The 26,689-nt window shown below is 43.7% G+C and overlaps 2 protein-coding genes across 8 annotated transcripts in view; both read right to left on the bottom strand.

Moving 5' to 3' along the window:
* LOC128890892 (max dimerization protein 1-like) overlaps nucleotides 1-23,581 on the bottom strand; it is a 173,714-nt gene extending 150,133 nt beyond the window's left edge. The window contains exons 1-4 of one of the 6 annotated variants that reach the window (XM_054149873.1): nucleotides 23,429-23,581; nucleotides 19,456-20,263; nucleotides 13,067-13,160; nucleotides 12,592-12,621 (exon numbers count right to left, since the gene is read on the bottom strand). In XM_054149873.1, the coding sequence (XP_054005848.1) occupies nucleotides 12,592-12,621; nucleotides 13,067-13,160; nucleotides 19,456-19,510 (179 nt within the window). In that variant the 5' untranslated portion in view covers nucleotides 19,511-20,263; nucleotides 23,429-23,581. Of the gene's footprint in view, nucleotides 1-12,591; nucleotides 12,622-13,066; nucleotides 13,161-19,455; nucleotides 20,264-22,002; nucleotides 22,148-22,241; nucleotides 22,909-23,021; nucleotides 23,211-23,235 lie in introns of those variants that run through there. The other 5 variants (XM_054149881.1, XM_054149889.1, XM_054149920.1 and 2 more) reach the window with 5 other exon arrangements.
* Nucleotides 23,582-24,725: 1,144 nt separating this feature from the next.
* Nucleotides 24,726-26,620, bottom strand: LOC128890751 (DALR anticodon-binding domain-containing protein 3-like). Of its 2 annotated transcripts, XM_054149558.1 has the most exons (5): nucleotides 26,196-26,566; nucleotides 25,486-26,119; nucleotides 25,277-25,410; nucleotides 25,025-25,192; nucleotides 24,726-24,933 (listed from the first exon to the last, which is right to left on the bottom strand). In XM_054149558.1, the coding sequence occupies exons 1-5, from the start codon at nucleotides 26,484-26,486 to the stop codon at nucleotides 24,814-24,816; spliced, it is 1,347 nt and encodes a 448-aa protein (XP_054005533.1). In that variant the 5' UTR covers nucleotides 26,487-26,566; the 3' UTR covers nucleotides 24,726-24,813. The 2 variants fall into 2 exon arrangements, with proteins under 2 accessions (XP_054005533.1, XP_054005542.1); XM_054149567.1 differs by lacking the exon at nucleotides 24,726-24,933 and having other exon boundaries at nucleotides 25,030-25,188; nucleotides 26,196-26,620.
* Between the last annotated feature and the right edge of the window lie 69 nt (nucleotides 26,621-26,689).

Below are 26,689 nucleotides of genomic sequence, written 5' to 3'. Positions count from 1 at the left end.
AATAATCGAACGCAAATCACGAAAGAAACTTTTGGGACAACCTAATAGTATTTTAAGAGATTCGTGACCGTGCATCGTTGGCAACAATGTGTGCGAAAATTGCCTCGGTCGTTTAGGGGTCAAAGTGCGTGGATCAACGTCTCATCGCGTTCTGGTCTCAAGGATTTTCTAGTCGCGAGCGGTGTTGGCCCGAAGGCGGCGTGGGGTGCACGTTCCATCGAATCGTCCTTGACCCTGAAGCCGAGCTGCATCCTGCCCCGTGCATTTCGCGAAGGATGCGAAACTCCGCGCCTGCGTAGCACGGTATTCCTTCCGTCTCTTTCTTTCGTCTCAACGGAGGTTTCCTTCGTCTCTCGCCCTTCCCTCTCCCCTGACAACGAACCCCTCCCTTTCCCCGATCACTCTCGCCCTCGTTGATTCATTTATTCCGATACATATATATTATCGTTATTATTGCGACAGGCATCATTCGAGGAATCGGCAAGGAAAGGAAGTACTTTGTACGCGTTAAGAGCTACGGGAACGCAAGCGCGTTCGCGTGCGTGCCAGTGTCCCTGAGGATAAAAAAAAAAAAAGCACGGTATCGCTGCCACTGACCTTCCACGAACACCAACGATTTGTTTACTTTCGGCGAAAATAGCATCGGGTGCTATTTAGCGAACAAGAAACACTTCGTGGACCGAACGAATGCTCGCCCAACGAACGGTGCCGAAACGTATATTTACACGCAAATTGTAATTTGAAGATCGCAAGAAAAACACCGTTACGTGAAAGGAGAACTTTCATTCCGTGTCTCGCCTTCGCGCAGCACTTCGCTCGCCGCGATTTCGCGTGCTTCCCTCTCCCCTTGTGCTTCGTGCATCATCGGACTTCGACTTCGTCGGTCCTCGGCCTATCCCAGTGTTTCCCAACCCCTACAATATCTGCTTCGGTCAAACACCTTCCTATCGTGGAATAAACTTTTAGAATTCTTTTAGTTTCTCGGTGAAAAACCTTGTCATCTACGTAGGAGTCTAAACGAAAAATGAGACACGGGGATTCGAAGCCACGATCCTCGGATTTACAGTCGACCGCTTTACCTACCGCGACCAATCCCGTACACTACGTTTCGTGTTCTTATTTGACTCGTTATTATCGGGTTTGGGAGGCGTGGATACCACATCTATATGTAACGAAGGCCTAAAACTCTGGGAAGCTCAAGGTGCAAGCTGCGAAGAGAGCCATCGTCCTCGTTGGGAAACCCTGGTCTATCCTTCTCTTCGCTGCTTTGGATTCTCGAGGCGCGCACGAAGGTTCTCGGTCCGCATTGCGATGCAACGCCGTTTGTAAATGATATATACCAACCGCGAAGTGTCTGGCCGCGTTTACGTACGTTACGTCCTTCGAATCAGGAATTCTGGTTGGGCCCACGAGGCATCCTCGAATTCGGCTGCGTTTACGGTCGTTAGCGCGATGCGAAAGGAAAGTTTTCGCCTCGATGGCGAGCACGTGCGTTTCTATGAATATGCTTCTCCGCGCGCGCTGCGATCGCATGACGTGACTTTTCCGATTACGTGACCTGTTACTTCCAACTTACGAAGAAATTCAATTCTTTCATCGCGAATTTCTCGAATCAACGTGACTCTGGGTAAGCGTAATTTATCCCAATTGAATCGAAAACGGTACTACCGGTATCATTTCTGACGGACTGATCGAAGAAACTGGAGAGACACCGATTTATGCAAAATTGTCACGCGTCGTTCTATTACTTAACGTGGCTCGACAATTTTGGTTACGTCGCAAGACGATTACGGTGCGAAAGTACGCGTAGCGAAGAGGCACTTTTGTAGTTGCACGCGAAAACGCTTTTATCGAACTTGCGTAACTGCCACGGGGCGCTGCAGCTTTTGTAACGATAGTAAAAGTAACGAACAAATAGTCGAAGAACTGACTTCGTCACTCTTTAACAAGTCTTTCTCGCGTGTGAACCGAGTGGAAAAAGCATTCATGAGGAGAGAATAGAAATGCTTACTCTTTGATATTTCGACGGAATATGCTGGGAGACAGACCAGCGGGGGAAAAAAGGGTTCGTTAAACTTTGTAGTGGGGATGATGGCTCGGTGGCCTTGAGCGGTCAGCTAATTTCGATCGAACTCCACGAAATGCATCGTATCGAGAATGTCTCGAGTCTCGGTACGTTCGCTGGTTGACTCTGGTTCGATATCACGTGGACATCGCGTATCACTTAACACAATTGAAGCTGATCAATAAACGCTTTTGAAGAATTCAATTGTTTGTAATTGAATATGTTTCAATGTTATTTGCGTCCTTTGTCGCACGCAAACAATCGATATCCACTTTATAAAAATATAAAGTTGATATTGGTATCTTGGAAATTACGATAAAAAAATTACACACAGCGTCGCAATAACAATACTTGAAACGGTAATAATGTTATTTAATTAAAAGCGGTCGAAGTCGATCTCCGTCGAACGTAAACAAAAATGATGGAGGTATTAATTTGGCGCAGAATAAAATGCAACGAAAACGAGCGTAGCTAATGAGAGAAAGATGGTTGCCGAACGCGTCATTTGTTTTCGAAAGAATTATTGAACCCGAAGAATTTACAACATGTTCGTCACGCGGGTGACAATAAGATAAGATACGAGGTAAAATACGAGAACGTTTGATAATGAAGCGCATGTGCAACGAATATGAATAACGAAGCTCGTTGGAAATCCGATCGAAACTTTCACTTGTTTCCCAATCGATCATGGAACGTTATTACGACTTCGATAGCATTTTAACGCGATTAAGAAAATTCGCGAGCACGTGTCTCTAGGATAGCGTGAAAATAAAAATTTGTTTATTTTAACGTCAGACGTGATCGATCGAGGTTATTTTATTTTTCGAATTTATTAAAATTATTTCATTTGAAAAATGAAAGTATGTAAGAATAAAAATAGTTCTCGTACGAAATGATCTTTACCTTCAACACGTAGCTCCGAGTAATCTTCGCGATAATTGTTATCTTATTTACAGAAAATATTATTTTTCATCCAGGCTCGATTACAATTAAAATTAGACGATCACGATTTACGGAGCAAGGAGATTTTAATTTTTGCGATACTTCCTTCACTAAAGTGAGAACAATAACTGTATACACGTCTAGATAATTGTTATCTTCTCACGTGACGAAGCACGCTAATCTCCTCTCGTGAACGACGCACTTTTTTCGTCTTATCTCGAACTTAATGCGATTCTGGGTAGGTCAACGATGAGCCACGATACCGAATTCGCTTTTACTCTTTGTTGTCCGATGCTACTTTGGCTCGTTAGTCACCTAATTCTTCTTCTTTATAATACAATATAAATAAAAAAAAAGTGATTGTATCCGGTAATAATTTACTCGACTCGTTTAACAAGATTAATTCCCTCTCTTTTATCTTTCGAAAAGGAAATCTAACACAGTGATCGTAAAGAGTAGAAAAAAAAAAAAAAAAGAAAATACAAAGATGGAATGAAAAACAACGTACGCATCCAGTCGATAAATTTAGATTCGCGAGGAAAGATAGAGTCGTGCACCGCGCACGCATTAGCGGCGAAATGCACCGGTTGCCGCGGCACACGTAAGTGCATACATCTTTTAAATCTGATAAATGCTTGTACTTACGCGGAGCGCCAGTGATGAAGCAGTGTAAATGCACCCGTATTCCAACTATGTAGCACGTATACGCCCAAGAATAAACGATCGATGTTATTTGCGCGGTCGGTCCGATGTTAAATTAATTATTGGCCACACGCGATAGCCGCGGGCGCACTGCAGCGCCCCGTTGATATTACGCCCAGTGAAAATTGCCAAATGAATATTCAGCGTGGAAATACGACGCTTACGATGCGACGAATTAGTTACAACGTCCGCGTTGAAACTTTCCAATTGCTCCTGACGCGAGGAAAAACGCGCGCGAGGATTATTTGACACTCGATGGGTGACTCGATATTAGCGACAGAATTTGATTCGAACGAGTCCACTCGGACGGATTTCCATTCGAATAAATTATTTTTTTTCGTTTTCGTTATCTCAGTGCAGCAACAGTTACTTATCGAATTAGAGGAAATAAAATACGATCCACGAATTTGTTAGTTAATTTCGAGATACTAACCGAGTATACTTATCATGCGATTGGATATCGGGTACTTAGACCGAGACCGGCGTGTCACCAATTTTCCGAGTGGCATTAATTATGGTAACGGTATAATAACGCGCCACGGGCTTAATAAATACGATACCCGGTTTAAGTGCAATTAGCGTCAGCCTGTGTTACACGGAATTATCATTTTCCTAACCTGTTTAGCAAGCTACCTTCGCGGGCGCGGAAAATATATCATTAAAGGTAACCTCAATCTATGACATAATCGAGAAGTTTACATAAGATTCGTGAGATACGATGTATCGCAACAAAATAATAGAAATGCACTTGTGTCGTGTAAGTTGTATTATTCGTCACAGAGAGACCCTCGACTTTTAACGCAAATAGGAAAGAATGCTTCGTTTACATTTCTTTCTTCTCCTAACCATCGAGTCGAATTGAATCGCCAGTGTTTCGACGCGCTTTTTTTAGACTTTCGACAACATCGTCCGAAATACTTACTTCCCGTGTACGCGTCGTCAAAAAATTATGTCGCTCCGGCCCGGGCACGGGTGGTGCAGTCTAACCGGAAGTTGCCTCTAACGCGCGGGAACGGCACAAAGGGGGACACTTTAAAATTCAATGCATTTCAAATTGGTCAGGAATCAGTCTGGTGCTCCCCACGAGCCCGACGGTGGCTTAATTTCCACTGGCATGGCCATTTTTTGAACCTTTGAGCTTTTCGCTCGTCCGAGCCTTCTTCGTCGACGCAATCGTGTGTCGAAAACGCGAGGCGGACATTTAAGGCTTCATTATTTCCGGATTTCCACGATTCATCCGTTGGACAAACAATTACCACTGGTGTGGCATGAGTGGGCTATAGAAAAATATTGAAATATAGTCCATCCACGTGTTAAAAAATATGGAAACACCGTGTACGTAATTTTTTAGCTATTGACTCGGTTCAGCCTCGATTCGATTTTTATATTGATATTCAACTTTCAAAGTGTCTCGACCTAGCACAGTACTGTCTTGAAATTTCGAGGAAGATACGCTATTCGGCTTGACTTTGGTTTCGAGCGAGACGAGGCGAGGACCGTAGATGAAACAGGGGGTTCCGGTAGCGGAACATCGATTCGAATCACTTCTCGCGAAGGAGACGATAGAGCGACCTTGAGCAGCCAAAACATTCGGCCTCGACTAGTCAAACCTCCGCCTTTCAACTCCCTCCTGTCGCTATTTAACTCTTTGCACTCGAAGCTTTTTTTCTGATATCTGCCAACAACTCGAGATGTTTCTTAAGCCTTCTATTGCCATGAATTCTAAGCTATCTAGATTCGAGGATGATTCATAATCATTTAATTGACACTTCGAACTCCAAAGAATTGAAACCTAAAGAAACGTTAGGTATCGTAGATTTGAAACCTAATGGTGACTGAGAGTCACCTCTCGAGCGCAAAGGATTAATTTTCGGCGACGAATGGCGTATCCTCGACGACTGGACCAAGTCGCGGCATCTGCAGCAAGGTTTGGCAAACGCTGGAGGGGCGAGGCTGGCACGTAGAACGCGTGGAAGTGCAACATCGGTCGCTTAACCGCGGGATCGCGATCGTCGTCGGTGATTCCGCGAACGTGTCGCCGCGGCTCGCAGTTTACCTTCCACCCGCGATTGATTTCGCCCGTATTCCGAGGACACGCCGCGAAAGTGGGACGACGCAGGTGCGTAAGCATACGATACGCGCCTAGCGAACGTGCGAAACGCCGAGGCCAATGACACCTTGTCCTGAATCCGGCGCGTTGCACGCCGTCCGTTTAAAATAAATCCGCGGCAGAACTTTCCACGGGAACGCGGTGATTTATTAATCGACGGTTCCCGCGGATCTGGTGATCGGTTCGGGGAAAGCGGTCGCCGGTGCCTTCCGAGTCAGGAAGCCGATCGTTTCGGGGTCGGGAGCCGTTCGTGCGGAAAACTTTCTTGCTCGCCCTAAGATTTCGGAGCACCCGAGGATTCGATTCAGCATTTTCGGGGTTATTTGCATGGACGTGACTTGGCAGGTATATAGGCTGCCCGCGAAGTTTGTCGTTTTAACACCCTTGTTCTCGTTGCGATCGCACGACTGGACACTTTTCGATTTATACCAATTTATGATTGCGATTCTGGGTAATATTTTGAAGAATTAATTAGAATATACTATACGTTGGAATACGAAGAGCAAGTGGAGAAAATTTCGTCTGGATTGGACAGGAACGGTAGAAGTTACAAAAGAATCGCAGACCTTAAATCTTGCACTAGTTTCGAATTCGATATTTGATATTCGATTTTTGTTCGAATCTCGGTGCTTCCAAGATTGAAATGTCGCAACGTTACCTGCTTCTCTCTAAACTTTATAGAGACTTCCCCGAGTAAACATAGCAATGGTGTTCTTCCGTCGAGAACGTTCTTTTCGAGACGCAACTCGTCATCTGGGTGACCTATAAATTCACCCGTCTCGATGAAACGCTGTGCAGCGATCGAGCGACCCTCGAATCGCAGCACTGACCGCGCTTCGAGAGGAATAATAGCCGCGCGCGGCTGTTAACAAACTTTAATGTCCACCTACCGCGACGACACGGCCGTTGCATAACGATAAACAGTCACCAACGTTCGTAATTGTAGCTAACCGACACCTAATGCGGGCTTATTAGCCTGCGGACACAGAAGGATCCTCGTTACGACGAGTGACGAACAATGCTTGTTTGCCAGGGCGTCGCGATCGTTGATTTACACGTTGCTCTATTACCAGTTTCGATTCCCCGTTTCGCGTAAACACGCGTCTCGGATGGCTGACGCGGGGGCTCGCGTTTCTTCCGTTTGAGTGACGCCATTCGAAATTTACGCGAGTCCGCCGACGCGGAATCTCGCGGAGCGCTGGATGGGAGCTACCCCGATTGTTTATACGGGCCACGCGATGACACTGGGACATGTACACACGCTGGCCCTTTGATGTCGCGACGCGTAATACGGAGCAAATATTATTATGAGCGCTAGTGAATATGATCGATATAAATGGTACATAGGAAGTACGGAGGCCTTCGGTATCGAGACATTTGTAATCTGTACTGTGTGGTATTAAAACCTGAAGTTGGTACGTTTTGTATCATTTCTTCGTGAAGATAGCGTCAATCGATAGGCGAGATTCTCCCGATGAAAACGTGTCCAAACACAACCTTCATTCGGACTACTTTTATTTTCACACTTATCGGCATGATTTCTGAAAATGATGCCTAACTAAAAGTGATCCAAATGTGACCGTGTTTGGACTCGTTTTCATCGAGTAAGCTCCGCGAATTTATTTCTAATACCCTAAGAAACACTTCAAACGTAAACAAAAATAAACAACCAAATCAACCGAAACAATCAAATTAACGATCCAAATAATATCCAATAAACAATCCGAATTAGTGACGGTGGAACTTTTAATAGCATGTACGCGGTGTAAAGTTTTTGCTTGTAAGCGGATATTACGCTCGTAGATTAAAACAGGTGTTCCTGTTTGCCCTTTTCGCGCGACGGTCGTGGAAATCGAACCACGTTTCACGCAGGTCGAGACTATTCCGGTGGATTAATTCGCGGCACAAGCGAACATCGACTCACCCGTTAAAATTTCATTGTCTCGAAACCCGCCGGCAACGCGTGTTTCGTTCGCCCGCTCAAATGGTTTTACCGTCGTCGTAAATAGCAACAGTTGGGAAATTAACATCTGCGCGCCGATGTAAATCCGACCGGTTGCGCGATCTTACCGGCTCGCACTCCAGCAAATTGCGCCGCGATCGTAAATCACTCTGGGATCCTCTTCGACCGAAATATAGCCGAAGACAATAGAAACACCGCGATAAGAATAATTCTCCAGTCGTAAAAATGCAAGCAAAGATAGAAATTAACGAGCTTCTGTATTCTATTGTTAGACGCGCGGAAAATCTCCCAGCGTGGCCCCGCGTGAAACGTTGTATTTCGACACGAGAATCAATTCACCGAATTTTATACTGGATGACTCGCGAGAAACACCGAACTGCTCTCGAATTCGTTCGAACATATTTTTTGGCGAACTTCCAAGGTCGTTTTCATATTTAATCAAGGTCAGCAAGAATTATATCTTGAAAGGGGATTTGTAAGTTGGAGTTGACATCGAAGTTGAAGTTCGATGTTTACGCCTCGAAGGTTTCGTTGTCTGATTGTAGATTTCTGTGAATATCCTTAAACGAAAAGGAGGTGCGACGACTGTAGCGCCGGAAACGAGAAAATAAAGATTCTTAAATTTCACGCGACTCGCGCACGACAAAGAGTCGGTGGTATCGTTTCGTTAACATGCATGCATCGTGCGGCTATTTCGTATCAACGGAGCACGAATCTTTCTTACCGGAAGCGACTGTTGGCGTAACGAGATATCCACTCGTTCTCGGTACTCGAAGTTCAATCTTGCCGTTTCAAGAAAAACGCATCTAAAATTCGAAGAACCAAATGGTAATTCGAGCACTTCAAAGTGAACGGGGAAACTGCTAGCATATAAACATGAAATACTGAGCTAAGAGACGCGTTGGAAGTCGATCCTTCCTAACCACTAATGCACAACAAGAAATTTTGTACCTTTCGTTAAATCTTCATGAAAACGTTACGAACGTATCGGTGAAGTTTTCCCGATTAAAATGAGTTCAAACATGAGCCTATTCGAATCACTTTTAGTTGTGCGTAATCAACACGAATAGACTTATGCGAATTAGATAAAATTAAAAGTATTCCAAACGTGGTCGTGTTTGGACTTATTTTCATCGGGAAAGTCTCGCCAATCCACCGGTAATACTCTCGTGAATTTACAATGACAAATATGTTCAAATAGGATAGATAGGAATCATTTATGAGTAATGGGATCTACCTACGTTAGAACATACATAAGCTGGACAAAGAACCGAGAATTAAATCACTTCATTGAAATAGTGAAATATCGCTGGACTATTGTTTATCGCTGTAGAACCGCAACGTTGAAAAATTTCCATTCCGTTCCAGTTCTCGGTACTACTTCCGCTTGCGCGCGCGCTCATGACACGATGCAACCGAGAACCGTCGCGATCTGCTGGCGAAAACAAATGCAAATTCACTGTCCGCCGTGCGGTGTGTGCAGTGTGTCGTTATTACGGCAATTAATTAAAATTCCCGTCATTATTTGTCGTCCTCTAGTCCTGAAACCATGCGTGAATCGGCGACCGGAGCGGTCATTTTGCATGCACCCTCAAAAAGGCCTTCTGTCGTGTTTCTGATGACATACTATTCCGATTGGAAATTGCCGTGCTCGCACGTCAGCCGATACCCGACGCTTTAAAACAACCGCGCACGTGAACCGAAAGCCGTACTACTCTCAGCGTCGATACGGGAAGAAATTCTTATCTAGATAAAACTTTCGTATAACGAATAAAAGATACGCGACCATTCGTCCGTTAATCGTTAAATAAAAATTAGAGCTTGAAATACGGAATGAAATTATCGCGGGAATCTTTTGCTTGGAATTACGTTGCAACTTTTTGTACGGTGCTCCTTAGGGAAATGCAACTTTTAGAAATATACATTTTGTAGATTAAAGGGCAGAGATTAATGGAGAATTTTTTGGTTTACGAGACGGTATACGAAACATTGTTTAAAAAAAACGTCGAGTCTCGCTGGCGAGACACTTGACGCTCGGGGCTCCACTCGAAGACATTCGAGTTTTATTTTCTTTAGGTTGTTTCCGAAGCTGCTACACGCTTCGAAAATAGACAATTTATGAAGGGGAGGAGGGGAGGGGGGGAGGAGGAGGAGGAGGAGGAGGAGGCCAACGAATAATGCAATATTTTTTATTACAAGCTATTGCATCGCTCTATCTTTACGTGACCAGGACGTCGCGGGCAATCTACGGAACCCGTATCCGAACGTGACCTGCACGACGAGTATCATTAAGCGGCCCGAAAGAGCAGATAACAGTGACCGATGCAACGCGAGAGTAATTTTTAGACCTTTGTACTCGGCGAAACCGCTTCTTTCGTGCCAACAAATTTCATCGTCTCGATTTCCGTGCTCTGCTACAGCCAAAAATATCCAGAATCTGAACTTTCGATCGAGATAAGAAGCGTTCTGCCGAAAAAAGATGTCTGCATGCGTCGCCTTAAAGAACCGTCGCGAACAGAGTCGAAACGCCGACGAAACCTGCCCCGATCGTAGCCGATGCGCGACTCCGCGACGAGGGAAAAAAAAAAAAAACTGTATTTCGCGGCGCGGGTTCGAAAATAGCGAAAACCGCCTTGTCGAGATGTTAAACGGCGCGGTGTCGGGCGCACGCTTAGAGAGAGCCTCGTGTGCCACGGATTCCACGGAACGTCTCGTGGCTGCGTTGCGTTATGTAACCTAACTACGTGGTGTAACGGGGCGGTTGGTCGGCGGTGGGCTTTTACATTGCCCCGTTTCTGTGCCACGCACCCACCTCCCCCCTCCCCACCCTACAAACGCCCGTCGTAGTTTCGTCGCTCGGGGACAAAAAAAATCGATAGGCTCTCTCCCCACAGCGCCGTACACAAACACACACGGTTTCTCTCTCTCTCTCTCTCTCTTTATTCGCCCCAAATCCCTCTTCCGACTGTCCTTCTCTGTCTGTTCTATATGTGTGCGTGCGTGCGTGCGTGCGCGCGCGCGCGCGCGTGCACTACCGTGGCCGAAGTTCTTGTACTCTGGCTGTTCCCGGTGTGCGGCGAAAAAAAAAAGGAGAGAAAAAAAAAGAGAAGGTGTACACAAGCGAGTAACAAAGCCTGCCTGGGATCTTTTTTTATACGTTTATGCACATTTCCGCTCCCTCGGCAGTTTTTGTACCGCTGGCCGCCGCCGCCGCCACGAGCCCACGAATCCGTTACCGCCGAAAACACGCATCGCTAACCTTTGGATCGTTCGCAGCCGAGTGAAGTGAGCGAGCGAGCGAGGAGACGCACGCGTGCGCAGCTTTTACACCCGAAGACCGCGCGTGTAAAAATAAATTCGCCAAATGAAACGTGAATTCGCGTCTGTGCCGATAACGAACGGCGGAAAGCAGAGAACGGGACCGCCCGGATTGCAGGATCAGATGTTCCCTTTGATCCCCGATCGATGGATGTGTCTGTGTGTGTACGTGTGTGTGTGCGTGCGTGCGCGCGTGAGTGGATGTGTATGCGAGGAGGCCACGCGGCGAAGCATTGCGAGATATGACGTTCGAGCGTCCGAGAGTTCTCGATACCGATTTGCTGTACATTTTAAACTCCTTGTTTTCCTTCTGTTTTTTTTAATGAGATTGTAGTAATTCTGGATTTAGAAGAGTCTATTTTCCTAGAACTGTGCGTTTTCGGAGAATGCATGGCACCTGCCGGATGCAACTGCAGTTTTCTTAAACGTAGCCATATGTTTCCTGTTAGACACACCCGATCTCTACTCCGAATACAAAAACTATTAAAATTCTTTGGCCAAAATGGCTGAAACTTTTTTTTTTGTTAGTTTCTCCTAACGTTCCAACGGAACTAACGAACTGCCTAACTAACGAAAATATTGTATTTCTTTTTGGTAATTTTATCGAATCGTTGCGAAACGACGGGGAAATTTAAGATTCGAAGCTCCCATTGGTCACGATCTAGCGAACCGTTTCATGGACTCTAGGAGTAAGAACGACACGGGTCGCGACTTATAAATCACGTCGACAATCGGGGTTAGTGCAGGCACCCTTGGAAACCTGTTCCACCGAGCGTCTCGTCGAGCATTGTTCCGCTCCATTTCGAACTTTCCTGACCTGGTGTATGGAAGGGTCGCGTCTAATCACACGTATCACGCATGTTAATTAACGGCCCCGAGTCCTTTATGCACTGCGAACAACGACGCGAGATAACCGTAAATTGCTTCCAATTTAACACGCGGTGCCCGACGAGGGACGACCATTTGTCAAACAAAAAAGTACTGCGAACCCCCCGGTCTACCCAGTCTCGTCGCCTCCATTAAACCGGGGTTTCAAGAAGTTCGTTAATGGCCAACAATGACGCCAGATACGCGAATTAATCGCTTAACCCGCTGTTATGTAAAAAAGAATCGTTCAATACGGAAACAAATTTATTTTTCGCGTTACCATTATTGTATTTACCGAAATAATTACATTTAATTACAATTAATTACAAAATAATACATTTCTCCGTTTAAATTCCTGCATGTTTCCAAAAGTGTTTACGTTTTTCGATATTAAAATTGGCGTATTTTTACCAGTATTATTATCACTCGATCATTTTTAGAAACGGTGAAAATTAATATTAAGTTACTAACGGTTCCCTTTACTTGACGCACGCCGTGTATAACACGGCACCGCGGTGAATTTCTCCGGTCGACAATCTGCGTACGCGGCAGTCCGATTGTACAAGAGAAACAAGACGGGAGAGCGGAATAGGATTAAGTTAATGAGATAAATAAAGTACTCACCTATTTTTCTCTAGCTCGTTATGAGTAGTCCTGCAATGGAAAGAACGTTCTTGTTAGACTTCAAAGCGTTGAAATCGTTTACTTGCGACGGCGAGGAAGGGACGAGATATTTAAAGTCGCGAGGAAACTTTCAAACTTCAAAAGAATAAAACCTGTTTCGTTAGTCGGAGATTCGTTCGCAAAAGCGACGTCAATTGTATTCAGAATTTTCAAGTTAACCCCACGATTATTTAGTTACGTGTTGCAAAATTTAAGGACGGGCTATATTTTATTATATTCTTTAATCGCGTGTACACTGTATTAACATCAAAGTACCTATGACGTTTTTAACTCTTCGTCTGATATTTTAACAACGATATTAAAAATAGTAGGTTTCGTCATAAAAGTTCCGAAAGGGGCTCTTATAATATTGAAAAAAAAAAAAAAAAAAAATTAATTGAAATGCTGATGAGTTGTGGTAGCGAAGGTAACTCACCTGCTGCCCTGGGATTTTTTCGTCTTTGGCCTTTTTGTGACCGTCCGCATATCATCGGGTATCGGCATCGTCGAAGCGTAGCCATGTTCAGCTTCTGCAACAAACCAACAGTCGGTTAGCGGAGCTCTGATATTCGCCACGTCTAAAAAAATTATTTTTATAGACTAACTGTCCATCGGACGCATCGAGATTCAACGAAATAATCATTTTTCTCCTGCATTAACGTGAAATAGACTACGAGAGGCGAGAAAACGAATTCGGATTGCGAAAGGTTAAAGTTGGCGATGCCGTTTGGAACCGTTCGAACGGAAAGGGTTAAGAGTGCACACGGTGCCGCGAACGTGGTGGAATAGTCACGTTCTGTCTTGCTAACGTAACTTACTGCGGCATTAAAGCCTGCGCGTGAACACAGGTTCGCGCGGCCATCGACGATCCGCGCGCACGAAAAGAGTGGGATTTATGTTACGATTTCAGTTAACGCTGCCTCCACGAACGAGTAACCGTCTATCCGACGAATAAATTCGAAAACGCAACAATACCGAGTGCGAAGAGTAAACTCCGCGAAATTCCGCGAAATTCCCGCGATCGAGTTTCCATCGACGGACGAGGTGGACGTGACAACAGAATTTCCACTCTTTCGAGCGTTCTTCCTCTTTTTCGAGTTAACGAAGGTGGGCATGTAGATATCGATGTTCAATCAGTGACAAGAAAAATTCCTATCTACAGTCCGTTCAACGAGACGAGTCACTAATTGCAAGTAAAAACAAAGAACTCCCTCGCTTTTCACGTGATCGGCTCCGCGACTACGTTCATTGGCTCTCACGTGTTACAATTCAAGTTATGATGGTCCTTTGCCGAGGGTTCTTGCAGGAAAGAACCCTAAATGATTGTACGATGATGAGGATCGGCCCGAAGGACTCGTCCAAGGAGCCATCAATAATTTACACAGCAATTCGTACTTGCTTCTTCGATAAGTACTTCCTCGACGAGTATAGAATTTCTTATCAGGTTTTCAATAATTGATTCTTCGATAACTAAATAATACTTTAATGACCCGGCAGATGACCTAAATGATTTCCAAATGTGTATTTTATGATTCCAGGTACTCTTCACTGGTAAGTATGGCCACGAGGTAAGTTGAAAACATGTTAAAAAATGGTTGGATTTTTGCGGAAATCCGAAATCCGTAAATCGGCCCTGCAATGCTCACGTGCTCGTGTTTATACTTGGTGACTCGTCTCGTTGAATGGAGTAAAAATATAAAATTTCACGCGAATGTAATTATATGCGCCCACTGATTGTGTTTATGTAGCGTGATCCTATCCATCTCGGTTCCAGATACAGATCGCCAGCTACCCCGCTTACAAGTGAACCGATTTTATCACTGGAAGGCGGCAACTGCTGTATCCGACGCTTCCCACCAGGAATCCTACCGTTACATAAATTTGCCTATCAACGAACAAAAATAGCACTGACCGTAGTTCGCCGTTAAAATCGCTCCAACCGCGAACGTACGGATAATTGTGCTCGATCATCAATCGAGAAATTGATATTATGTAAGAGGACGGGCAGCGGGAGGATCCGAGGACACCGTGGAGCAAAAACTCGCCGCTAACATCGCATAAAGATCAGCTACCACGACGAATGGTGTCGATTACGAATAAAAATTACAAGATCAACGGGGAGGATTTGCGTTGAAAGGTCGCAAAAATAAAAACGTTCCGTTCCAAGGACGAATCGAACGACCTACGGACCGAACGTTATTCGAAGTCAAATGAAATAAGTATGAAAGAGTTTCTCAATTATTTCAAATAACGGTCATTAAAGTATTATTTAGTTATCGAAGAAACAATTATTGAAAACCTGATAAGAAATTCTATACGAGGCGGTACTTATCGAAGGAAGTACTTATCGAAGAAGCAAGTACGAATTGTAATATAAATTATTGATGGCTCCTTGGACGAGTCCTTCGGGCCGATCCTCATCATCGTACAACAGCCCTAATGGCAGCCGGTGAAAAAGAACACGGGCGCCCGCGACATCGACCATCTGTCCTCGTGAAAGAAGAAAAGCGTCTCGCACGCATGCCACGACCATAAGGCTGTGCCGCGTCATGCAAAAGAGAAATTCGCGACGTGAATAGCGCGCCAAAGTTAGGCAAGCGAGGGAGACAAAAATATAGGGGACGAAGTAGACCTTATGGAACTCGTTTGTAGAAGCGAACGGGAGATCGAGAGGGTTGCGACGGCTATTTCCAAAAATTTCAACAAAACACGGAAACCCGTCTGTGCGTGGGAATTCCGGAACAAAGGATCGCAAATAATGGCGGAGATTTTGTTTTTTCGTCCGCTTGGCCCCTTGGTTTTTTCATCCGTTCGCTCGTTGACGCTAAACTGTTCACCGAAAGCCGTTGACGAGGAATTATTAAATTTTTTTCGTGCGTTGGACAATTTATGTTTGTCATTTAATCAAGACTGTGTTGCTTAGCAAGAACATTTCGACGAGTTTCTAAACTAGTTTTCGAAACACTCCTGAATCGTGTTCAGTCCAGAACACTCTTTTAAATTATAAATTCTATAACGACGTAAGTTTTGTTAAACAAACAACTTCCGTTGGATGAAGAGCAACCGAAATCTTGGACGGGAATCGTGATGCTAATGATATACCAATCGCGAAAACTCGCTCGTCTCGCAGCATCGGAAAGAAAACAAAGAAAAAGTAACGAAGGACGGTTGGACGAAAGAAGTTCAGTCATTCGAGGTATTTCGCGACGAATGAACGAGCGAAAGATGGTCGACAGGAGAGCGATGAATTAACAAAACATTCCCTGGCCCTTTGGAGCTCACCGAACGAATACAGAGCGAAGGCAAAAGTGCGCGACGCTCCCGAATGTGCTCTACTCGGACCTGAGGAACGGTGCAAAGAGCAGTATCATGGACAAGTCGAGTGGAAGCTTAAATTACGAGAGGAAATGATCTCTGGAATAACTTTCAGCCGTCTAACTTTGGTTAACCGATGGTGTCGGCTGTTTAGACCGCGACGAATTTCAATTGCGTATCTTCTTATCCATTTATCTAATAGAATATTCACAGTTCCGTAACTTCTTTTTTTTTTTTTTTTTAGAAAGTTAGTAATTATCGAATAAATATTTCTACTTAAACTACAGTTACAAACGATCGTATGTGATAACACAGAATGAATTTCTACTCTTAATATATCCATTTGCGAAGAAATCTTTCGAGGTTTCTGGTTGTTCTATTTAGTTCTCCTCTATCTTCTGGACTTCTATTACTTCGCAAGGCTCTCCCTAATTTACGTTTCCTCGGCGAAAGGGGAATTGCAAAACGTCATTCCCCCGATTCGCCGACTATTCACCGCGAATAGTCGCGGAGGTGCAGGAAACTGTATTCCGCGTCGAGCACTCTTCCAAGTTTCTCGTGTACGGACAATTTGATTCGCTGGGACGCATTCATCGCGTAACTCGGTCGTTGCGCGACGAAATTCTCTAATGCCAGCCGGGGACATTAGTTTGACGCTCGGTGAATGCGTTCACTGCGATCGGAGAACCAAAGCCGATTAACCTTTTACGGACCGTCATTTCGTCGCACGAAGCACGGAGTAACGTCGAGGTCGCAGAAAAATATAAACGAACGAAATTAATATAAACGAAAATTTAATTTAACTGAATAATAAATCGTACTTGAACACGTCGAACATAGAGATAGCAAAGGAACGAATGCATTCGGAAGAAACAAACGTATCATCGAGAATTGTTCCCATCTCTGTGACGCGGCAGCGATGTGTAAACAGGGTCGACCCGAGCGATCTCTGAAAGGATTCAAACTCGTGACTCACGTTTTCGGGTGACCACCGTTTGTTTCGAAGCGAGCCACTAAATCGAACGTTAACCCTCCTCTAACGGTTATGACCCAAATCTGTTATTCGTCGTGGTGCGCGCGCTTTCTATTTTCAAGTCTAAATCCGTACAAAGACCCATTTGCTCGCGTCAGTAACTAACGAATTAATCCACGCACGATTAAAATTCCAATCGTATAAATAGAATCGGAATTCGATTTTTAACGTACTCCGAAATAATTTTAGTTTGTAAATTATCGATGTAAATCTAGCGCGAGTGATGATAAATTTGTTCCTACATTAAATTTAAAAAAAAAAAAAAAAAATGGACGTTCACGCCGAAGCGATTGGGAATCACCGTTGTATCGTTACGAAAGTGCTCGGTATCCACGACTTCCGTTAGAAATTCGACCATTTCGCAACGAGCTCACGAAGTGCAGCCTCCACGCTAATAAGCGTTCTTTTACGCGGTCGTATCGTTTGGGGGCGCTTTTGAGGGAAGCCCGTGCCAAATAGGCCAATTAATATAACGTAACAGCCTTATCTCGCGTATCTATATAATAGTTAACGCTCGATCGACGATTCGCTGTGATTCCCCCTGTTCTTCACTAGCGGCCAATAAACCGACATGGAAAGCTCTTTCTGGGGCTCGGACTCGTCGAATCTGTACACGATATTTCGTTCGAGTAACGGATAAACTTTGTATTTATTGTTTATAAAATATCTAAAATTATTAAATGTAGAAATCAATTCTGTGCCTTCACATTCAATTATTGTCGACTCTAGTTTCGATAAAAGTTAAACAATAACGAAATAACCAGATTGCTTGGAAACGTAGAAAACTCCAACGCGAGAGAACTGGTGGGTTCAATCTTCCTAGGGTTAAACCAGGAGAGATCGATGCACGTAACGGAGGGAGAGGAGAGAAACAAAGAAGCCGTTCTCTCCGAGTGTTCGGTTGAACGTGTGTACGTGATGCGAGCGATGCCCCGTACCACGCGGATCTTAAAAGAAGCAGGAAAGAAGAATTACGACACCGTAAATCTCGACCGAGCTATTCGAAGGCGAAATGCAAAGCGACGCGAGGTTTTATTGTGATCCGTGTATTTCGGTTATTTACGTCACCGAGCGGTTCGGATGATGTATGAAAACCTATCGAGGAATATTTGTATCGCGGCGTATTAGTAACACCCAGAGAACGACACGTGACGCTGAATTGAAAACCGCCGATAATCGAATTGTTCGAAAGTAATCAATTTTTAAAAAATGACTTTTGCACCGTTTCGCCTCTTGTAGGGCCATCACTGGGTAGCGAGAGAGGAAAACAGAAGCTATGGAGCTTCGCGAGATGCACAGGAGACGAAGAGGAGAGCGATAACGCTGCGATTCGTAACGCACATGCGAGAGAACATGCAGCTCGTCGGGTAACGACGCAGCAGTATTATAAGTGGAGTGATAAAATGAGATCATCGTTGACGCTTCTCACGCACTGCCGCACACGAACGCGGTGAAGCGATCTACGCAGCAAAACGACACGCAACGATTGTGCCGCGCGCGCGCGGCGAAAAAAACAAGGCGCATATATTTGCCCGGTGTTTACCGGCGTGGCCCGAGAAACAGGCGTGCGCTATGTTGCGTCAGAGGAGCAACACCATCCACGAAGGTCACGCGCATCGTTTCGAACAGGACTGGACTCGTCTAATTTGTTCGCGAGTACCTCGACGATGCGATTGTTCGAGAAATATAATTGGAATGTTTTATTCGAGAGATGTAAGAAGACGAGGAAATTGGGAAATACTTGTACATTACTCTCGGTACGCTCACGGCGAAAATATTTTGTCCGAAAAGCATATAATAGAATAATGCTGAAATAGAAACAGAGTTCCGAAAATAGTTTCAAATGTTTCGCGCCAGAAATTATCAGATCCAGAATCTCAATCTCTCGGTATATAAATTTAAATACTTGAAGTTCACGTCCTTCGTCTTACGTAACGGAAACGTTTAATCTTTGAAATTTTCGAAACTAGAAATGGAAAACGTCGAGCGATTTATATTTGACGGTCATCTATTAAGAATCGCTAACGTCACTAACGAGATGCAGCTTTCTTATTTCGATAATAATATTCGAACAGTCTCCTTAGCCCTAGTTCCAAAATCGTACGACCGAAGCGCTGAGCAAACTTCGAGCTGCCTCCTGGGTCCGTTCCGGAGCTCGGTCTCCAGAGGTCACGTGGGAGAAACCGAACGAGAAAATTCTAACCAGACCTGAATTCGTCCCAAGGATCGACAAATCAGGAGAAAACGGTGAACGTGGAATCATCGAAGCGAGGAAAGGCGTAATGACAAAGGTCGCGATTCCGAGATATCCAGTGATGGCGCACGCACGCCAGTTGCCATGTGCCAATGACATTGCACACGTACACACGCGACACGCCGGCTCGACTTGACAGCGCTTCCATCGCGGTGGGGGTATAAAGAAGAAGAAGAAAAAAAAAAAAAAAAAGAAACGAACGCAGCGGCAGAGCAATACTCACCTCTTTCCCTTCGTTCAATATACTCGGCGGCCTGTAGTAGGGCAGCAATGCTCATATTTCCCCGGTTTGGCGTAATTCTGGCGGCTTCGGTTCACTACCTCTTCCCCTGCAATCCCCCGGGCACTTGCACCGCGCCGCGACACACAACGCGATAAACGTTCAGAAACGCACACACCGGCAGCCCCCGTAATACCGCGACGATGCGTTGTTGTTGTTGATGTTGCTGGTTGGCGCTGCTGCCACCTCTCCAACTTTTCTCTCCACCCGCCTGTTCTACCCCCACTCCTTCTCTTCCTCCTCTTCCTCCTCCGCCACCTCTTCCTCCTTTTCTCCGTCCGTCCGCGCGCCTCGCTGGCTGCGTTCGCTTTACGTGCACGTAACGACACACACACACAACACACACACACGCGCGAGGCTAGGCACGATTTCCAACGGGCGCTAGATTCGCGGACGGCAGATCGACGGCCAGGCCTCTCCAACCGCGATAGACATCAAGAACCGTCTCTTTTTTTTTCTTTTTTCTCTCTCCCGATCTTCGCTCCTGTTTCTCGAATATATCTTTTTCTCCCTCCGTCGTCTGTTCCCCGAGTTCAACAATTTTCTCGTGTCTCTGTTTCTTTCGCTGTCCGTCCCTCACTCGGAGTCTGCCAGTTTGCTCGTCCCTCGCGATGCTCTTTTCCCCCTTTTGTTCAACGTTTCACTTGTGTTACCCTTCTTCCACCGTCTTCTTCTTTCCCTTCTTTATCACCCTCTGGCTGACTTCGTCGGTCCGTTTTCTTCTTCCTTCACCTTCGTTTCACAACATTCACTAGGATCACATCAAAAACACCGTTGAAAAGAGAACGCCCCGGAATCGGGAGCGAAAAATACGTCGTGTCGCGCTTTGCTCTACAACTTTCTTCGCGCGGAGAGCCGCATGCGAGCGAACCGAGAGCGTGTTTTCGAGACAGAGAAACATTCGGACGCGATTGGAAAGAATGCACTATAACCGAAGTCACTAGGCGAGTCGAGAGGGCCGAGAACAGTGGCGTATTATCCTATAGGCAAACAAAACGTCACGCTAAGAGCCCCGCTACTGTTATTCGTTCGACTTCTAGATGAGAATCAAATTCCCTTTTCCATTCAATCGAGTTCTTTATCTTCTATTCCATTCTTCTCAGAATGAAATTAGAATAACTGGCGTTCAACAACCTTGAATGACCTTCAACCATAGGTCATTGTACGCATCTATAAGTATCCCTGACTACACACCTGCAGTGGCGTGTTATTCCCCAGGCAAACGACACATCTGCCTAGGGCCCAGATCAAAGGAGACCCTTAAAATCTTTCAAAACCTCAAGGTTATTATTACATCCGAAAAAAACTTGATACCGATAAATACTGCCAGCTTCGAATTGAAACTTGTTGAATTCACGGGAAAAAGCGTTCGATCGATTCCTATCATTTATTTAAACTCAAAGATTTTCGTTCGTAAAGCGACCTTTAAAGACCTTAAAAAGAAGAGTAATGTTATTCGTAGAAAGCGTTGCCGTGTCTTCGCTGACGATCAAATAAAAAATTAATTTGACATTTATTCTTCCGCCAAGTCATTTCAACCTAGTATTCACCGTAATACATTATCTCGCGTAATAATTCATACACGGTAATATTTGCTCTTCCTATTATTCGCGTTTCTAAACTATCGTACAACAATTAAATTGAGTAAATGTTGGTATAACGAACAAACAAAGTGAGCCGTAAAAAATCTAGAAATTCGCGAGGTCAGTTGAGACACCTCCCGTCAGAAGTGCTTCTAGAATTAGATTCGTTTCTGAGGATGATACTCCGATGAGAAAAGTGCAAGAATTGTCAGGTTTCGATTTGTGTTCGAACTCGTCCACGATTATTTGAATTTTAGAAAGGTTGTCAACCGTTTAGTTTTTTCTTTAGGCGAGTGACCTCGGAAATTGAATTTGGTCTTGGGCCCCGCTAAGGTATAATGCGCCACTGGTCGAGATTACGCGTGTCGCCGGTAATTTATCGCGGACGAACGAACGCGAAGGGACCTGACCTCGATCGGTGGGCAGGTTGACTCGCGCGCGCGCGCGCGCGCTCTCGTGAAACTAGTATTTTTGGTCAGAACCGCGAGCATATCGCTGACGGTGTGCGACGTGCATGTGTATATGCGACCACTTTACGTGCCGGCTACTTGTTTTGTGCAGCGACCTTGAACGCGTAGATCTTACCGAGCCGCGCGCCGCGAACACAAGAGAATCTAGATGTTGGGATATTTCAAACGTCCACGACAATCGCGACTCCAATCCAATTCGAACGTTACGAAAAAGTTACACGACAACGGAAAAAATAGCACGCACTCAAGTAAACGACTCCGTGGAACAAGTACTTTTCGTAACTATGTACTTTCTCCAAAGTATAGACTTTTATTGGAGCTTTATGAAGATACAAAAATTAAATATTTTCAATTCAGAATTTTTTACTGTAAGATATATATATATATAGCGAAGAATAGGTTTTATTAAAAGAATAAAGTTCCGAATATTCACTCACTTTGATCACGTTTCTATTCATCTAAACTCGATTTAGCAAGGAAATACTGCGAAAATGATTCGCGCACGTATATCAATCGGCGGTTTTTCCACGATCCACGCGTGTAACTCGGTCAACTTCTCGTGGGGTCAACGATTCCTATCAAACTCACGCATCGCAATGTGCAATGTTCAGCGAGACGAACACTCGTAAAGTCCCGTGTCGATAAAACTGTAATTTGCCCGTCAGAGAAAACGTACGCTGTCACGCGCGAAACAACGCGTAGCAAATCTTCTAGAAACTCGCATCGTACGCGACCAGACCGAACGTGGTAAGTGCTTCGTACTGGTTCTCCGTTCAGGATGAGAACACAGAGAGGTGCTCCCTTGATTCCGTTCTCGGCTTGACTGCCGAGCGATTTTAACTACACATGCAAGTCACACCGCACAACACGCCCACGCACACGCGCGCAAACGTAAATGAAAATGCGTGTATACGATCGGTAACGAGTTCCCATGCGAGAAACAACAGCAACACGGTGGTGTGCACACACATCGACTGCGTAGAACGTTGTACAAAGGCACGTCCTCAAAATTCAAAAAATCGATTCGCTATTTACGAATTTCGCATTTCCTTCATTTTAAAGTATCTCGAGTTAACATTCCCAATGACCGATTGAAATTATTTAACTTCGAGCGTTGTCAAACAGTACCTGGCAATCGTGGGAAATATTCGTCTCAACAATATTATGATCGACTAATCGCCAGTCGAATATCATCCGACCACCTGCAAGATCGACTATTTTTAAATTCACTGCCATCGAATAAATAACTAATAAACAGTGACTCACTCGCCACTCGATATCTAGTCCATTTTTCCCTCGCAATGTTTTAATTATAAATATGTAGATTTAACCTACAAACTTCAAACTATACGCGAGATATACGCTTAGCAACTAGAGAAGCGAGTTTCGACAGACTGAATCGAGTCACGTCGATGATTGATTCCAGAAGCGATTCGCTCGCAGGAATCGAACGTACCGTGTAAGAAAGGAGTGACACGCAATACGCGAAAGCAACCTTAAAGAGTCGCGAGTGTGTGTATGTCGCGTATCTGACAATACGTTAAACGTGCACTTTTTTTGACAACGTTCTAGCGTGGCTGTGGTATCAATCGTCTTGTGTACATGACACTGGTAAACGCGTGCGTGTGTGTGACGTAGAGGATCGAGTGTATTTCGACTCTATCGTCCACCTAGTGACATTTGGCACGCCGGATACGTGTTCGCTCGCACACGAAAGTAGGCGCAGCTGAGCGACGACGTTAAAGAAAGACGGGTCACTGTGGATCGGCACTGCCTAACACTACCGCTGCACAGGTTTTCGCGGGTACTGCGAGGGGGAGGGGGGGGGCTGGTCAGGACAAAGAAAAAGAGGCTTGAACTGACCGACGACGAGCCCACGAGCCCCCGACGACGACGACGACGACGACGACGACTACGACAAGCCGACGAGCGAGCGACAGCCTGATACCTCCGCACTTCGCGAGCACTCTCACGCATTTATCGATGTCAAACGTCTCTGCACCGTAGAAGCACCAGGCGTCGTTTCTTACGGGTACGTTGATTGGCCGAGCGGTGCGCGAGTGCACTGCCTCGGCCAATCGCTGATGACAACACGAGGCTGCCGTATGAGCCGCCACCAGCACCGGTGGTGTCACGTGAATCTCATGCCCGAAAACAAAACAAACAGCTGGGCCCGTGTTCCTCGCCTCGCACTCCTGCACGCCATCGTGCGTGTGCTTTCGATGCATGATATTCTCGGAATAAATATCCCCTTCGTTTTATACTATATACCAAAATTATGAATTCGCATATTACGTATTACCGTATCGATCAAATCCGCTGTTACTGATCGAATCGAAGAATAAGGTGCTAACAATCGGATCGATTTTTAAATCGTTCGAGGAACATTTTACAGAGCTTGTTACAGTTTATTCGATTCTACCGAGTCGAATATGAATCGTATCGTGGTACAGTTATCCAACATATGATTAAAACGTGAAAGTATCAATTTATGTCTTCTCACCTTGCGCATTTTAAGAGTAGTGCGTTTGAAAATTCGTACAATCGCGCCATCTTCGGTATCCAATTATCGTCGTCGTAGCTTTTTTCAAATTGGCACTTCTGAAACCCTCGCGATCTATGTAGCGTCTATTGAATTATCGCGTTTGAACTCGGTAAAAGTATGGCATTATTTGACGAAAATCAACGAGTTTTCAGTTGTAATTGTGAAAAATATACACGGTGGAAGCATGGAACGTCGAAACCTGCATATCTCTAGGATTCCCGTCAAGGGTTAGAGAATTTTCTACGAGAAACGCTGCTCGTCTAAGAAGCTGTCGGCCGATCTGTAAGTTGCACGAAGTTAACAAATTTTACGTAGGTGCTATTTAATTTTAAGGAAAATGACAGTTGAAAGAAAATTGCAAACGTGCGTTTATACATCACATCTATTCACGTTAGTAATAAAGTTTTCGCGAATATCATCGTTTCTACTATACTCGCGCAACAAACGATTAAAAATTTTCATTTCTATCGTTTTGTATTCATTTAATAGCGCATAGATATTTGTCTGAATATATTATCGACTGTATAAGTAGACGTACTATTAGAATATTAAGTTTCTTAAACAAGAATAATGCATTCGAAAAATAATCAATAAAAATCTTGCATATGAAATTACATTTTGTTCCTTACTTATTTTATTTGTTTTGTATAAAATTATACATATTTGTATTTTCTATAGTTTTATATCGATCTTTTCAATATTATTACATTCGAGCTACAGGAACTATGTTAAGTAATGCAAGAGCATTTTCAAGTACAATTTGCAATGCATGCAGCATGTATAATTGTGCAATCATTCTTGGAAACAAATGATCATATGCTTCCTGTAACAAAAGGTGAATTATTTATCATGTATATAATTTAAAATATCATTTACACTTGTAAAGAAATCTGTAAAGGATTATCAAAACTTACAGTTAGAATTCTGACTCTACGATAATAGATACTAAATTTTTGGCACAACCGTGACAAGAACATACATATAACTTGTGGATTTGTTTGGAAAACAGGTTCATACCTCAAGCAGTCCTTTATCATTGTCTGATATCCAATGATAAAGTTATATATGAGTTCCCATTCTTCCTACAAACAATACATTGTGTAAATCATCAGGTTTTTTTTAGTTATTCAGAATAATGGTGTATGCATAGTTTTTGAATGAAATACCTCATCATCTAGCAAAGAAAAGTTTACATCATCAATGTTTGGTAAATCAGGGTATTTCCCTATCGATCTTTTATCATTATACTTTTCAATAATTGCTGTTATTCTTACGGTATTATATAATATAAAAGATGCATCTAAAAAATGATAATAATAAGAATCGTTTGTATAGAAATTTTAAGTAGTAATGTTAAATTAAAAACTTTTAGAACCTTTCATATTTGTGATGGCCCTGTTAGGTGCAGAATTACATCCAATAACAATAGAACGGCTGGGTTTTACAGACAGTAATTGAAATGTAATCATTGCCTTTGCAACATTTTCAAAGAAACAACCATCCGCCTGTAACTTGTGTTCGTATAATTCACAAAACTTCTCATCATTTACAGCTTCCAATTCTTTAATTTTGCTCCTAATATATTCTTTCCATGATATTGTTGTCTCCTTAGTATTCGAATCTATATTCTTTACAACACCGCACACACACCTTTCATAATTCTCATTTGCATTACCTTGTGATTTAGAGGTAAATACAAGTTTAAAATCAGGCTCTTCTTCACCTGTTCTACATCCATGTAGATTCAAAATATTTTCTGTTACACTTCGTATTAAATGTAATCTTGCAGTTGTGAGTTCTGATTCCTCATCTTCGTGTGTTTTGAGACTAAAAACTTTATTAATCGAAGAGGGTTTTCCAAAGTTGCATTTCAGATGGATGACTGCCTTAATCGAGTCTGTTATGAGAGGAGTACGATACAAAAATAAGCAAACTCGTTCTTTTTCCAATAAATATCTTTCTATTTTTATCTGCCAATTGCAGCTGGACAGTATCAGTAACTCTAAAACCTGCAAAAAATAAACAATTACTAAAATTAGGTTATGTCTGGTTCTTTTACAATGATTATATTTTACCCTACTGTACCTGTTTTGCAACATCTGTCTCAGTCTTGTCACTTATGTCACTGCTGTGCACATGTAGGAAATGTTCCAAAATTGTTGCACACTTTCCATCGCATATGTTTCTACAATGCAATATGCTTTTCCATACTTTAAGGTTGGGTGAAAAATATAATTCCCCATTTGTTGATAAATTGTTATTGCTTACTTTAACAAGTGGAATATTTTTGCAAGTATCACCACTCAAGTATGATACTATGTTGTCAATGATTGTTTGTATACAAATAGATGAGGACTTCTCCATGAGAAGCTCCATGTGAGAAGTGCTCCTATCTGAAACCTGCTATAGTTATATCTGCCTCCATTTATGAAACTATAGTACAATCATTGCAGAGTAAACATTATAAAAAAAAACAAGACAAACATAAAATAAAGTGAGGAACAAAAAAACTTGTGTTTATTTGTATCATGGGTTACTACTACTGTCAGAATGAAATATTATATTTTTTGAAATATTTT

The sequence above is a fragment of the Hylaeus anthracinus genome, unplaced genomic scaffold (assembly GCF_026225885.1).
Source record: "Hylaeus anthracinus isolate JK02 unplaced genomic scaffold, UHH_iyHylAnth1.0_haploid 0, whole genome shotgun sequence".
Lineage (NCBI taxonomy): Eukaryota > Metazoa > Arthropoda > Insecta > Hymenoptera > Colletidae > Hylaeus > Hylaeus anthracinus.
Note: the sequence above shows the minus strand (reverse complement) of the source record. Positions and strands in the feature narration are given on the sequence as shown.

Bases quoted from the DNA above. Each gene is read 5' to 3' on its own strand.
- LOC128890751 (XM_054149558.1), bottom strand. From the start codon at position 26,486: ATGGAGCTTCTCATGGAGAAGTCCTCATCTATTTGTATACAAACAATC. The intron at 25,193-25,276 runs GTATTTCATTCA...TATTGTTTGTAG, and splicing joins TTTCTTTGCTAGATGATGAG to GAAGAATGGGAACTCATATA. The intron at 24,934-25,024 runs GTAAGTTTTGAT...CTTTTGTTACAG, and splicing joins GTAGAGTCAGAATTCTAACT to GAAGCATATGATCATTTGTT.